A 15,568-nucleotide genomic window follows, 5' to 3' on the forward strand; every position below is an offset into this window, starting at 1 on the left:
CTGGGATTTCAAAGCCATGGCAGAAGTGCTGGGATTTGCTTCCCACTCTGGAACTCCAGCTACATCTGGCTGGATAGGGCTTTGTTTTGCTTTTGGGTTTTTTTTTTTTTAACAGGAGATTTATTTAGATTGAGGAAAGATCCCTTAGATTCCGGCCTGCAAACGTAACTGAAAATATCTGGATTAAATCAACTCCCAAACCCAGAATTGCTTCATTTTTCTCTCTCTGATGTCATCCCACACTGAAATCCCAGACATGGTCCCGCTAGAATCCAAACCCAGAATTCCCAGGGCAGGGGAAATGTCTCAGGAGTTATTGGCTGAAATTTCCTACTCGTGCCTCTCCCCACCCTTCCAATCCCTCACTGGGCCAGGAGCAGCTTCCTGAGCCAGGCTGGGAGACGTCTGAGGCCGTTGGAGGTCACCCCGAGCAGCCCAGGAACTGAACTGAAATAAAAAATATTTAAAAATCCTGGTGAAAAGCATGGCTCCGATGGGGAGCTGGGATTTTCCAAAGGCTGCCAAGAGGAAGAGGCTCACAAGGGTGTGAGCTGTGCCTGCCCAGGGCTGGAAACACTTCTACAAGGGTCAGAAACTTTTCCCCCAGATCAGGGATAGAAATTTATCCCACAGGTCAGGGATGGATGGAAATTTATCCCCAGGTCAGGGATGGATAGAAATTTATCCCCAATTTCCCTCTCCACCCTTCCCCTGCTCCGGATGGAATCTGCATATCCAAAAAAACCCAAACTGGTCACGGTTATTTAAAGGGAAATATCACTGGGATCATCCTTTGGTGCCACAGTCCGGGTTATCCTGGACTTTCACTCAGCTTAAACATGGAAATCAAAGAGGGAAAAGAGAAAAAACTCCATCTGTGTGGGAATAATGCCATCCCCCATACTGGTTTTACTGGTTTTCCCAACTGCTTTTGGATTAAAACTCCCAAGTCTCTCCCAGGTATTTTGTGCCTGAGGTTCTCCAGTCTCTCTGGTTGGATCTGGTGGGGGGTGTCCCAGAAAACCTCTCTGATGTTCTTTCCAACACTCATTTTGGATTTTTTGGGGGGAGGAGAAGCCTTTGGAAATCCAGCTTTATCCACTGAGGAAGGGCTGGCTTCTTGGAAAAGGTGGATTTATTGGGAAAAGCGACATTTTGGGAGTCTGGAATCCTCCCTCTGATCTGCCCAAGAAGAGGATTGGAGCTGGAGGATCTGGTCCTTTCCAACCCAACCCATCCCATGGCTCTGTGGTTTCCAAGGATTCCCAGCTCCATCATCCCATGGATTGGAACTGGATGATCTTTCCAACCCAACCCATTCCATGGCTCCAGGTTTTCCAGGGGCTTCCAGCCCCGTCATGCCCTCAATCCCTCAGATTAATTTTTGGCGGTTGCTTTATGCTGAAATGGATAAAAACACATCAAAATCTCGGGGTTCTGAGAATTCCCTGACCAAATCCCCATCCCTCTGCGTTTCTCCAGCCTTTCTGTTCCTCACTCATCCGAGCTCTCCCGGTGGGAATCACTTCTGGATCCAGGAGATTTCAACTTTGATTTCTATTTTTAGCAACTCCACTTCTTTTATTTTTTGAACTCCTTCCGTGTTCCCGCTTGGAGCGGCTGAATCATGGAAGCAAAGACAACATCCTTCATTTCTCTGGAAATTTTTTCAGTCCTTCATTTCTCTGGGAATTTTTTTAGTCCATTTCTCTGGGAATTTTTTCAGTCCTTCATTTCTCCAGGAGGTTTTTTCCCTGCTTTTTATCTTTCTCAGTTCCCGGGAGGCAGGAAGGGAAGGCTGATCCAGAATTTCATTCCCAGCCCTTTGGAAGTGTCAAGGATCCCACTCTTCCTGCCCTCCCAAAGCTGGCAGGAAGGGTGAGGACTGGGAAAATCTGAAATTATTTTCCCTTTGTTTCATCGTGAATCTGCAAAAAGCCCCCCACAGACAAGACAAGAACATCCAGCCAATCCTTTGGATCTTGGCCAAATCAAATTCCGGCTGTTTTTTCCAGGCGAAAACCAACCAGGATTTTAATGCTTCCCGAGCTCTCCATCATCACTGAGCCCAGATTTCCTTTTCCAGGACTCTTTTCTTCGTCATCAAACCCAGATTTCCTTTTCCAGGACTTTTGTCTTTGTCACAGAGCCAAAATTTCCTTTTCCAGGACTTTTGCCTCTGTTATCAAACATAAATTTCTTTTTCCAGGACTTTTTTCCTCGTCACTGAGCCAAGATTTCCTTTTCCAGGATGATTTTCCTCCCAGTTTTTCCACCATAGGTTGATCCAAGCCCTCTGCTCCTGCCCTTTTTTTGGGAATTCGGCTCCCTCCGTTACTGGCACTGACCTAAATGTGTTCATTTTATTCCCAAAGCTTCAAAAGTTGTTGAAATTCTGGAGTATTTTCATGGTTGGGAGCTCCAGGTGGAAGCATCTAAGGGAATTTCCAATGGTGTTGGTAATGTCCATAATTATAATAATGAGCTATTAATATGAATTATAATGAATTAGTTTATCTTAACGCTTATTTGTGTTATATATTACTTTATATTGCTTTATATATTTATATAGAATACATACTTATTAATTATTAAATATATTAATTATATTAATTATATTACTTTATATATTCATATATTATTTATATTACTTTAATATATCCAATTAATATTGATACTGATGTGAATGTGAATATGAATAATAGTACTAATATTAATGAAATGCTGCAATAATAATGATGATGATGATAATGATGATTATTATGATTATGATGATGCTAATAGTAATAATAATAATAATAGTAATAATAGTAATAGTAAAAATAATAATAGTAATAATAATAATAATAATAATAATAATAATAATAATAATAATAATAATAATAATAATATTGCTGCAACACTCATAGTGCAGGGGGTGGGATGAGCTCAGCTTTAAGGTCCTTTTAATCCAAACCTTTCCATGATTTTTCCATGATTTTTAGGGCAAGAAATCTCTTTATTAATCTTCTTCTATTCCTAATATTTATTCTCTCCTGTGATGGGAAACCGATTTTTTAAACTCCGCAGCAGCTTTTGGAGCAGAGTTGGAATTCAGCTCCCACTTTTCATCTGCCAATGATTACATTGATTTCGATGCTCCAGTAGAAATATGAGATTTCCCGTCGGAATGGAATCCACACGGAAATTCTGAATCCAGGGGTTTTATTTCCCTGCAGCCGCATTCATTAAAAAGCGCTTCTGCCTTAATTAGCAGGGGAAATCAAATGCAATTAGCAGGCCAGGCCAGCGCCACAGGATTTATTAAACAGCCAGAGGAGACAGTGGAGCTCTGATGCTCAATCCGAGGAAAAGCCAACATTTTAAATTTATTTTTTCCATTTAAACATTTTTACATTAACACGTTTTTAATTTTTAATTTAATTTTAATCCAACATTTTCAATAAAGACTCAGATGCCAAAAAAAACCCTTCAATTTGACTTTTTTTATTTCATTGCAGAAGAAAACCCAACATAGACCTCATTACATTATGCATCTTTAATTATAAAAATAAGCAAAGAAAATAACTCGCCTCTCTCTCCTCGCTGTGTTTCAAATAACCTTTATATGAATGCATGGAGCTTTACAAATGTCATGGAAACAATAAATAAAGACATATACCAGATATGCTCACTGTTTATTCCAGTAATCAGCAAAAAAAAACAAAACAAAAAAACAAACCCCCCCAAAAAACCCCCAAACTCTCTCCCTTTTTCCCTTTTCTAGATCTCTTTAAATTATAAATACAAATAACGCAGATTTATAATAGCACAAAAACGTCTAAAGTGCAAACAAACCGCGAGACTCGTGCGAACCTTCCCCGCCCCCAAGAGAAAATCCTTTTTTGTGACGCTCCAAAAATAAAGCGGAGCTGAACTCCGAGGTGAAATTGTTGGACTCGATCTTGGGGGTTGTTTCTGATCCCGAGGGATCCAAACTTTTCCAGCATCCCCAAGGGATGGGAAGAGCTTCCAGATCCCCTCTCCTGAGCAGGGAGAGCTGGGAGTGCCCAGCCTGGTCGAAGGATGAGTGATCCCAAATTCCTCCCTGCTCCAGCATAGGGGCAAAAGGGGCCTCAAAGCAGCTCAAAAATCAGGAATTGTGGCTCTTTGGGACATGGATGGCACAGAGGGAATTCCCTGGGGCTCTGGGGGATGATTCCCTGGGGCACTGCAGCAAATCCCAGCAGGGGGAATCATCTTCCCACTCCTCTTCCCACCCGTGTTCGGGAGACAAAGTTGAAATCGCTGCTGGAAAGGGAAATTTCATTATGGCACCCCAAAGAAATGATGGAACTGGGAGGCCCAAGGCTCCTTCCCAGCCCCAAATCTGCTTCAGGCACCTTTGGGACTGCAGAGAAATGGGGGGACGGAGAAGGCGCTTTCCGTGGGGAATATCCCTGCCCAGGTGTCCTTGGAAAGCTCTTGGAAGCTTTGGGATCCCACAGCACTGGAGCACTGGCAGAGCCTCCCAGGTGGGGTTTGACCACTGCCCTGAGCCAGGAAAAGACTTTTTGTGACCAATTCCCAAAGGAAAACACAGACTGGATGCACAAAGTCCAGCAGAGTTCCCTGGCTCCCAACAGCCTTGGGGTGGGAAGTCAGGGATGCACTCCCAGGATTGATTCCTAAATATAAACCGAATTTTTTGGGTCGGGATATTCCAGAAACTCTTGGTTTTCACCTCTCAGAACTTCTTTGTGTCGGCCTCTCAATCCCTGCCTGATTCAGGAATGAGCAACTTTGCATCTTCTTTGCCCTGGATGGCTCCATTCGGAGTATCCCAAAAAAAAAGAGACAAATTCCAACCCTCCACCGATGTCAGCAATGTTTTTTTGCTGCTCCCAATTCTCTGCCAGCACTTTTGGGCTACATTTTGTGAAGACAGTGACATCTGAAACGTTGCCACTGCTTCTGGTTTTGATATTTTAGCAGCAAGTTCTGGTTTAAAGGCTTTGTGGTTTTCCAAACAACACCAAAAAAATAAAGTTCTATTGCTTCAGGTTTCCCTAAGAAAAAGAGATCCCTCCTTTATCAGCTCTCCAATGATCTGAGGCAGAGTCTCCCACTCTGCTGAGACTCCAGGTGATGGATTTGGGATTGGTCTGGTGGATCCCACACCACAAAGGGGATTTTTTGGCTGACCAGAGCCTGGCTGCAGTGGGGGGTGGGTTTGGGGTCTCCCAGCTCCGCTCCTCTTCCCAGAGCCCGCTGAGGAGGAGCAGGAGGATGGGGGAAAGGAAAGGCAGCTCCTGGAACGTTGATGCTGTGTCCTCAGCCTTCCTGCTGGAGCTGGAGACAATGAGGGATTTTCCCTGCCTTTCCCCAGAAATCCTGAGGGATTCTGAAAGGATCTGATAATTCCAAAATCCCCTGCCTTGGGTCTAAGCGCATCTCCTTGGGGACTGCACTGACCAGCCTGATTTGGGTTTTTATGCATTTTCCCTTGATTTGAGCTCTGAAAGGCTTTTCCTGGCCCTGCAATTCCCATCCTAAACCTTTCCCCTCCTCCTTTCCAGAAAGGCCACAGCGTGGAAGGTGAACTCTCTCCTGTGACAGAGCTGCTGCCTCCACGAAACACAAAAGAATGACAGAGAAAGAGCAGACTTACAAAACTCAGTTCAGGCAATAAAGTTACTCTGTTCTGCTCCTTTGCACCGGGCTCTGGTGGAGTTTATGTGCAGTACAGACAGATTTTAGTACTATTTATACCACAGTTAGAGCAAGGCCTTTAATACTCTAATCTTAAGACAGGCTTTGTTTCTGTTAGGCTTCGCTTAAAGCTTCAGACAGTTAAATACAGTACAGAGATGTGAGCTTTGAAACACAATGCACAAGTGTGGGACCTCCTGACCTGGCTCCTGGCACCTCTTTCCACAGTAGAACACATCCCTCTCCTGGTTTTGGGGTTTGTGAGGTGGTTTGAACTCATTTTGCACTGTGGTACCAGGTCCTGGCAACTAAAACCATCCAGCGTGTTTGGTAAATCCCAATTTTAACGTGTTCACAGTGCCTTGCTGGAAGGATTAGGGCTGAGGGCGACGCTACAGGACTGGAAACGTGGCATCCATGTTCCTCCATGGCCAGCACAGATTCATGACATGAATTCCATGGGTGTTTTTAGGATGTGTGAGAGTTTTTAGTGCATCTTTCGTCACCTGCAAGAGAGGACCAGCTCCTCCCATCGGTGCCGAATCTCCAGGCCTGGGTGGCATCAGCGCAACAGTTTGGGACAGAGCTTTGCCTCCAAATGTCAGGAGTTTGATGCCTGAAGGAATGACCACTGCAGGGATCTACTTAAGACTAAGAATCTTTTGGGCTAACAGATTTTTTGTGGGGAAGAGAAGAGACAGAGCTGCTTAGCAGGTGGGAAAGCCGCGACACCGAACACAGACCAATGCAGAAGTGTTGCTCGAGAGGAACAGAAAAGATGAATGAACTAAATGAGCCCTGAGAAGCTAAACCTAGCTCCTGGGGGATTAAAATACCTACAATCCTCTGGCTTTGGGTGCAGCACTCTCCTAGAGCAGAGCCCTCAGCTTTGGTTGTGCTCGGCCTCCCCCAGCCCTGTCAGGCATGTTCGGTGGAGCTGCGCTTGGCGTGGGCCAGAGTGGAGCCCTCACCTCGGAGGTTCCTGAGGAGCAGCTTCAGCTTCTGCGGCTCTGAGATTCTCCTGCGCAGGAAGTGGCCCTGGGGGTGGCCCTGGGCGCAGTGGTCACTCTGCAGCAGCTGGAACAGGCTGGCCATGTTGGGCCCCAGCTTCTCCATCAGGCTCTCCTTGATGGTGCTCACGGTGTCCTCGTCGCACTCCAGCAGGCTCCTCACCAGCTTGTTGTAATACCTGCGGCACAGCGACCTCGTTAGCCCATGCTGGCCCCCGGCCAGGCGACAAAACCATGAGAATCAGGATCCTAAACTCACTCAGAGCATGTTTGGAATCAATTTCTGACGGTGTTGTCACGGCTTTTTTAAGGTTGGGAAAGGCCACGTCCAACCTTGTTGTTGCTGCACCCAAAAACCCTGGGCATGATGGTGCCGTGCCCCCTGGCGCAGGCAAGGAACATCAAAATTCTGATTTCATTGCCCTAAACCGGCAGCTGCCCCAGCTCTGGGAGGTGAGGGAGTGAACTCAGTGGGTTTGGAGCAAGCCTGGTGGATTGGGAAGGTAAAAACGAGGAGGTGAGAGACATAGGAATGGGTTAAAGGGTGTGATTTACTCTCTGCTAAACACCCGAGTTCCTGGAGTTTTGGGAAGGAAAATAATTGACATTGGCAGCAGCAGATGCTGCCGGGATGCCAGCCTGGCCTGGCCTCTGCTCTGAGGCAGAGCCGTGGTTGATCCATCCCTGTGGCACCATTCCCTCTTGTCCCCCTTGTCCCTCTTGTCCCCCTTGTCCCCCTTGTCCCCCTTGTCCCTCTCTCTGCACAGCCTTTACAAGGAGCAGAGAGAGAAGAAGCTCAGCCCAAGGCTGGCAGATCCTGGATTCCCTCGGGACAGAACTTTAGGACACACAATCCCTTGTCACTTCCAAGCCCACCAAGCACAAAACCCCGAGTGAGGCTTCCCCTGCCTCCTCTCCAGCTGCATCTTCCCCTTCCAGCAGCCCTGGGCACAAATTCCTCATCCAAGGAGCAGCCAGGGAGTGGTGCCAGTCTGTATTCCCAGCCCTGCTGAGAATTTCTCCTGGGAATGCTCCTCTGCATGGCTTGGAAGTCACCTGGCACCTCCCTGCGCCAAGGAACATCTTCCCAGGGAGACAAAGTCAGGGAAAAAGGGCAGCAGTCCCACGTTTTCCTGGGATTTCTGCCTGAAAGGACATCGGGGAACTTATTTTAAGCACTTTGAGGTCACAGTGACATTTTTCCACAGGAGCAGAGAGGAGAATAACCTGCAGGTGGAGGAGGGGAAGGAAGAGGGAAATGAGAGTTCCCATTCAAAGCCCTTTCCCATCTCTCAGCCCCGGCCTTTGCAGCAGCAGCCAGGGGAGGTCGGCTGAGGTCAAAGGACAAAAGGAGCAGGCTCTGGCTCTGAAGTGGAGATGAGCAAAGCTGAGCTGGCCACACAATCCAGCTTGAATCAGACACAGAGCCCACCCAGCCCCACTTCCATGCTCAGATGCTTTTCCAGAGCCTGCAAGAGCCGGGCTGTGAGCTGAGCTTTTCCTGCCCTGCTGCTCCTGCCCTGAGATTAAATCACAGGAAGATGCAATGACCTTTAAATACTTCCCCTCAGCGGCCAGGCCAAGTGGCATGTTCTAATCCTGTGGCTCTGCTGGGCCAGGGGCTGGGAAAGCAGGATGCTCCAGGAGCCTCGGAGCTGGGAAATCCTGCTGCTTTTGTTCCTCAGTGTGGCACAATATCCTCTGCCTCGGGCTGGGGGAGGAGGGACCCCAGGGCTTGGTGCTCAGGGCATCCCCAGCACTGCCTGAGTATTCCCCTGTCTCTCTCCAAGTGCTGAATTCCACAATCCATCACTGTAACCTGGGACTCCACAGGGATTTTCTGCTCCCCTCCCAACCCTCCAGAAAACATCTTCCAAATCTGCTTGGGGAAAAGACACACAAGTTTCATTTTTACTCCCTCCGGCAGAATTTTGCCTTCCCAATTTTGCCATTTTCTGGATAGACAAGAAAGAATTTCTCCATCTCCAAAAGAGTTTTCTCTACTAGGAAATGGATTTCCATGATCCTTGCTGGTCCCTTCCAGCCCTGGCTGTTCTGGGATTCTCTGAATAAGTTGATGCTAAAACATGATAAAACATATTTATCACCTGCACAGCTGTCCTGGGACAGGCCTGGAAGTTTGGGATGCTCCTGGATCCAGCCAAAGCCACCTCAGAGGAGCTGAGGTTTTGGCCACAGCCAGGCCCCAGCTCCCAGTGCTCTGCTCTCCAACCCCAGGGTTACTGACTCGAACTGCTCCAAAAGGTCCCTTTTATCCCAATCACAAGACTCAGCTCTGATTGTTCCAGGATTTGGAGGAAGAAATCCCTGTCCCTGCAGCGTGACTGCAGCAGCCCTGAAGCCTCCCTGTGTCCCTCATCCTTGGAGGACAGGAACAGGGCAGTCCTGCTCTCAGGGGACGGTGCCAGCAGCGTGACATTTCTGTTCCTGTGGGTGGCAGGAGCAGGGACAGCCCCAAAGCAGAGCAGTGAGAGCCCCAGGCTGGCCCTGGAAATGAGAGATGCTGGGTCACGGCACACTGGGGTTACACAGGTTCCTTTCATTTTTCCTGGTTCCTTTTGTTTTTCCTGCTTTTTTTTGTAGCAGTGTGGTAGCTCAGAGGACAAAGATTAATTTTCCAGGTGCCATAGGAAGCCCAGGAAGGGGATGGCTGCAGTCTGGAGAAGGGAATAAGGTGGCAAGAGATGGAGAAGGCCCGGCTGGACAGGGCTTGGAGCACCCTGGGGTGGAGGAAGCTGTGCCTGTCCTTGGCAGGGGTGGGATGAGATGGGGTTTAAGGTCCCTTCCCACCCAAACCATTTCATGATTCCATGATTCTCTGAAGTGCTCAATGTGCCAGACATGCTGAATTAATCAACCTGATTTGGGATCATTAACCATTATAGTGCACTCAAGCAAAAAAAACCAAACATTTAAACAAACTCCAGGCTTTGGGGTAAGCCATGTCTGGGCAATTTTATGATTCTTTTCTGGAGATGCTTTTAAATATATTTCCCAAAAGGAGAAATAATAATATTTTTTGTATTTTGTATAATTTGTATTTCCAAAAAGAGATTTTTCCAGAAAGGGAAATATGTGTATTTCCCAAAATGAAAACCAATTGTATTTTCCCAAGAAGGGAAATAAATTAATTCCCCAAGAGAGGAGGGGGAAGACCACTAAAGCTGAGCAGGGTTTGAGGACACAGAGAACTTTACTGGCCTAAGCTGCTTTAGGACCTGTAAGCCTTGAATCCCCTCAGCCCCTCTCATTCCCACCTCTGTGATTCCCATTTCCATATTCTGGGGAGAGCCCCACGTACCGGTTGGAGAACTGGTTTGGGAGCTGCACCACCTCAGTGATGGCCTCGGGGTTGCGCCTGGCGATGCCACACATGTCCAGCTTGCTGTAGCACTCCTCCTGCACCTCGGATATCATCCTCTGGAATGTGGAGCACCTGCGGATGGCCAGGAACACCTTGGACGTCACCCCGTTGGCGATGCACTTTAGGCTCTCCTTCACAAAAGCTTTTCCCTGCGAATGGAACGGAAACACTTTCAGCTGCAGCAAAATTCCCGGGAATCCAAAAGAAGGGGAAGTGTTTTGGATACTCCACCAGGCCTGGCTGTGCTAATTCCCCTCCTGCAACTACAGACCTGCCAGGCACAGCAGGGAACAGGACTTGAATTCTCCAGATTTCTGCAGAATTTTCACTCCCAGCAGTTGGGATGCTCTGAACTCCCATTCTCAAAAAATTTTAGGCAGTGGGAATCGCTGGTCTGGAAGTGCCAGGATCAGAGCTGGAGCAGTTCTGCCCCTCAGATTGATTTAACATCCATTTAGTGCCAGCAGTTTAACAGTCCTGCTTCAGACATCAAGAGCCTTTACCAGCTTTTAAATCTGTCCTCATGAGTGGAAGCACAGGGAACAAGGGGCTGTGTGGATTTTGGGAGGAAAGCACAGAGGGAAAGGGATTTTGGCAGAGCACATCCCTCCAATATTATCCCATTTATTCTCCCTGGCCTCGTATTCCCAGACCCAAATACCTTCCAAGTCAAAGCCCAGCCCTGTGCCAGGTCATACAGGCAGGAGATTTATTTTGTTAGAAGAACATTTCTGTTTCCTCTTGGAGAGGAAACCTTGCTCTCCTCCCTACGGAACCCTCTGTGCCAAGGAGCAGGGAGCGGATGGAAAAAGAGCCCTGGAAGACGCGCTTGGAGCCAAAAACGGGGGCTGAGAGGAGCAGCTGAGCAGCAGGAAGGGCTACAGGGAGGGGAGGGTTAATCCTACCCAAAGCACAACAAATTAAGGCAGGCATTGAGCAGGAGTGCTTTAGAACCCATGGGACTTGTCGGGGGCATGAAAAGGCGGCTCCCATTTATTCCTGACCGGGTTTCATTCATTCCCAGGCAGGTTTGATCCATTCCTGGTCGGGTTTGATCCATTCCTGGTTGGGTTTGATCCATTCCTGGCTGGGTTTGGTCCATTCCCCATGGGGTTTGATCCACTCCCCTTGGGGTCTGATCCATTCCCAGCCAGGTTTGATCCATTCCCAGCCAGGTTTGATCCATTCCTGGCCGGGTTTGATCCATTCCCAGCCAGGTTTGATCCATTCCCAGCCAGGTTTGATCCATTCCCAGCCGGGTTTGATCCATTCCTGGCTGGGTTTGATCCATTCCCCATGGGGTTTGATCCACTCCCCATGGGGTCTGATCCATTCCCAGCCGGGTTTGATCCATTCCCAGCCGGGTTTGATCCATTCCTGGCTGGGTTTGATCCATTCCCCATGGGGTTTGATCCATTCCCCATGGGGTTTGATCCATTCCCCATGGGGTTTGATCCACTCTCCTTGGGGTCTGATCCATTCCCAGCCGGGTTTGATCCAATCCCAGCCGGGTTTGATCCATTCCCCATGGGGTTTGATCCACTCCCCATGGGGTCTGATCCATTCCCAGCCGGGTTTGATCCATTCCCCATGGGGTCTGATCCATTCCCAGCCGGGTTTGATCCATTCCCAGCCGGGTTTGATCCATTCCCAGCCGGGTTTGATCCATTCCCAGCCGGGTTTGATCCATTCCCAGCCGGGTTTGATCCATTCCTGGCCAGGTTTGAATCCTAGCTGGGTTCATTCCCATCCCCTCTGTGCCCAGGCCATACCTGAGTGTCGAATTTAGCAGCGCTGTAGAGGAAGGACTTGCAGATGTCGAACATGCCGTCTGTGTCACACGTGGAGTTCTCCAGGCAGGCGAAGGCACCGCAGCCCACCTGGAGGGCACTGTTCAGGCACCGAACCACCTCGGCTGTGGGACAGAGGCACGGCAAGGTCAGCACACGGACACGGATCCCAAATCCTGCTCCAGCACTGCTGCTCACACCCTCTCCCATGCTCAAAAATCTGCCGTGGAGCCAGGCTGGGAGAGCTCTGCCTTGGAGAAGGCTCCAGGGAGACCTCAGAGCCCTTTCTGGTGATGAAAAGTTGATTATAAAAAAAGTGGGAGAGTGACTTTTTATCTGCACGGTGATGGAACAGCTGGGAATGGTTTTAAGCTAAAAGAGGAGAGATTTAGGGCAGATATTAGGGAGAAATTCCTTGCTTGGAGGGCAGTGAGGCCCTGAAACAGGGTACCCAGAGAGGCTGTGGATTCCTCATCCCTGGAAGTGTCCAAGGCCAGGTTGGAGCACCCTGGGATAGTGGGAGGTGTCCCTGCCATGGCAGGGGATGGGATGAGCTTTAAGGTCCTTTCCAACCCAAACCAGTCCAGGATTCTATAATTCTATAACTCCATAATTCTAAAATTCCATGATTCTAAAATTCCATGATTTGCTGAAGATATGACCAGCACCCCAAGGAACAGAAATTCCAACTACCAAACCCCTGGAGGCTTACACACAGATTAAAAGAGGCAGCACCCCACAGTTCTTGCTTAGATGGGGGCCCAAATATCCATCCCAACCCAATCCTCACTTCAGGCATTTACATCTTTATCCCAACTCCCTCTAAAGGAGGAGCAGGGATGAGGATAGGCCCATAGAAAGCTCTGGGTGCCGAGATCTCTTCCTCGGTCTTTGGGAGCAGCCTGGAAGCACCTGCCTCACAAAGCCACTCCAAAAATGAGCTTCAAGTGTTGGCAAATGCCAATGAGCCAGCAGGAAAGTGCATTTTCTGGGAGGTGTTTGTGCTCTTCTAAAACGCCTGAATTACCTAGAAAGAAGATTTTAGCTTGAGAGTCAATTCTCAGCACTCGAAAAGACTCGATCCAGCAGCTCGTTGCTAAAACTGCCCCGGGAGTTTGCAGACGTAGCAAAAAAAAAGTCATTTTTTTGCTGCGGGTTCGGGAGGGGAATTTGGGCAGAGAAAGTTCAGGTAATGGAGCTCCGGGGATAATGCAAAGCCCCGGGCACGAGGGGATCCGTGTCATCCCGGCTTTCTCCGAGCAGATCCAGCGCATTTGAACAATGAATCAGCAGAATTGCTCCACGATTGCCCTGAAATTAGCCGGGATTAACCTTGCTGGGTGAGCCGAACATCTGTCCCCTCCCGCGCCTGGGCAAGGCACGTTCCCTGCTCTTGCAGCTCAGGTTACCAGACATTCCTGGGGAAGAAATGCGAGCCCAGGGTCCCCCATCCAGCCCCGAGGTGTGGGAAAAGCGAGGCTTTACTGGGAGAGAATACACCTTATTAAATCTAAGTTGTATCCTAAAGAGAATTCTTTATAACCGGGATTTTTCCCGAAAAAAAAAAGGAGAAATATTAAAAAAAACCCCAAAAAAACCCAAACCTGCCCAAATTAACCCCTCGTCGTTCCGCTCTCTTGCTGACGTGCCTGAAGGGAGGAATATTTGATAATTCATCCCCTCCCCGGTTTGTAACCTCCCGCAGCACGAGCCAGCCCACTAATTAGCTTTCCACAGGTTCCAATTAGAACTTCGCTCACAGCAGACTCCGGGTGCGCAAAGCTTTGATTGTTTTAGGCATGGGGCGAGAGGGAGACCCCACGTTCCTATAGCAACCAAACACAAAAGCAAAATCCAGCAAACACCCCGCTCCAGCACCGCACAGCCTCGCGGATCTAAAATAAGGCAGCTGTTAATGAGCACCGAATTAGAGTTTTAATATCTTTGCGGTACAGCAGGAGGCAGAATTTTAATTCCCATTGTTCCAGACAATGTCTCCAAGTTATCTAAGCAGCAAAGTCCAGACATCCAGGAATTTTTTTTTTTTTTGTTTGTTTGTTTTCTCCATTGTGAAAGCAAGTTTGTTAAATGTCACTGATGTATTTTTACAGTGGCAGCTGACCGATAGCCATCAATTTGTGACAATGGCAGTGAGCAGGGGACAGTTTCTAGGTTATTGCATTTTTCAGAGTGGCGGCTCTGGCTCCCCCTCTTTGAACATTCACAGAACAATGGGGTCGGTCCCAGCCCCGCGGATTTTTTCCTAAAAAGCAAGGGATTTAATACCAGAGCAGCGCTGCGACTGGGGAAGGGAGAGGGATACATGCAAGCAGGAAAATAAAAATGAAAAAAAAAGTGCACGGAACTCATTGAGGAGCTGGGGGAGGAGGGGAGAGCTCGGGTTGCATCCTCGCAGCGCTTCCCTGTCCCGGCTCCTCCAGGAGATTCCTGCTCCAGCTCTGCACCGCCAGCTCCTGCCAGCCCTGAAAGGAACATTTGTGCTGCCAGCCGGTAAGTTTAAAAGGGAAAAAAAAAGAAAAAAAGAAAAAAAAATGAATGAAAAAGAAGAAATAAAATCAGCAGCAGAGAAATGTGAGGCAGTTTAAGGCATCGGGGCTGAGACTCCGAGCCCTCCTCACTGGCGTTACCTGAGTTCTGGGCTGCCACCCGCGCTTTCCTGGGGTTCACAGAGTCATTCTGCTCAGCTTCGTAGGACGCGGATGCACTGACCAGCAGCAGCAGGAGAAAACCAGACTTTAGGAGCATTCTCTGACAAGTTTCCGCTAAGTGTGGGGTTGGGTTGGTTTTTCTTTTTTTTTTTTTTTTTTTCTTTTTTTGGGTGGCTCTTTTTTTTTCTCTCTTTTTTTTTTTTTTTTCCTCTCTTTTTTTTTTTTTTCTCTCTTTTTTTTTTTTTTTCCTTCCACTCCGGCTTGAGCAAAGATGTGGAGCTGGATACGCGCTCGCAGGAGGGATGGATGGAAGGAAGGAGGGAGGGAGGGAGGATCCCGGCGAGCCGGGGATAAGCGCAGGGATGTGCGGAGGATCCTGGTGGCCCCTCTGGCTCCTGCTCGCTGGGGGACCGTGAGCTGCGAGGTTTTTATAGCCGCCCTTATCGGTCCCCCCCGGGCTGCGGAGCCAATCGGCGGCGCTGGGCAGAGCCAGGGGAGGACTGGACTCATTCTAGCCCCACAAAAACTGCAACTTCACAGGAAGAATATTTTCCAGCTCATTAAAAGTACCTGCCAAAGAACAATGAGAAAAAAGTTCATCCTCGGAGGAGCGGTGGGAAAGGGAGGGGAGCGGCCGGGGGGAAGCTTCCTACGGACCGCGGAGCTCGAGGAAATGACAGCGCCGCCCTAAAGCGCCCCCACCCCAAAAGAAAATCACCTGCCCTTTAGGAAAAGCCGTTCCCATCCGTCCGGGAGTGATCCCGGGGTTGGGGCGGCTGGAGAGTGGGGAAGGGGCGGCTTTGAGGGGCTCGGGGATGGGGATGGGGATGGGGATGGGGATGGGGATGGGGATGGGGATGGGGATGGGATGGGGATGGGATGGGGATGGGGATGGGGATGGGGATGGGGATGGGATGGGGATGGGGGATGGGGATGGGGATGGGGATGGGGATGGGGCCGGCAGGGCTCCTGCCCCGGTGCTCACCTCTCCCTGCGCTGCCCCAGCACGTGCGAGCTCCGGGA

The 15,568-nt window shown here is 49.0% G+C and overlaps 1 protein-coding gene across 1 annotated transcript; it reads right to left on the reverse strand.

The window, feature by feature from the left end:
• Positions 1-3,470: 3,470 nt before the first annotated feature.
• STC1 (stanniocalcin 1) lies at positions 3,471-14,943 on the reverse strand. The gene is made up of 4 exons (XM_086865565.1): positions 14,525-14,943; positions 11,859-12,001; positions 10,024-10,235; positions 3,471-6,880 (listed from the first exon to the last, which is right to left on the reverse strand). The coding sequence occupies exons 1-4, from the start codon at positions 14,640-14,642 to the stop codon at positions 6,610-6,612; spliced, it is 744 nt and encodes a 247-aa protein (XP_086721691.1). The 5' UTR covers positions 14,643-14,943; the 3' UTR covers positions 3,471-6,609.
• Positions 14,944-15,568: the final 625 nt, after the last annotated feature.

The sequence above is a fragment of the Cyanistes caeruleus genome, chromosome 29 (assembly GCF_971803275.1).
Source record: "Cyanistes caeruleus chromosome 29, bCyaCae1.hap1.1, whole genome shotgun sequence".
NCBI classification, from domain to species: Eukaryota; Metazoa; Chordata; class Aves; order Passeriformes; family Paridae; genus Cyanistes; species Cyanistes caeruleus.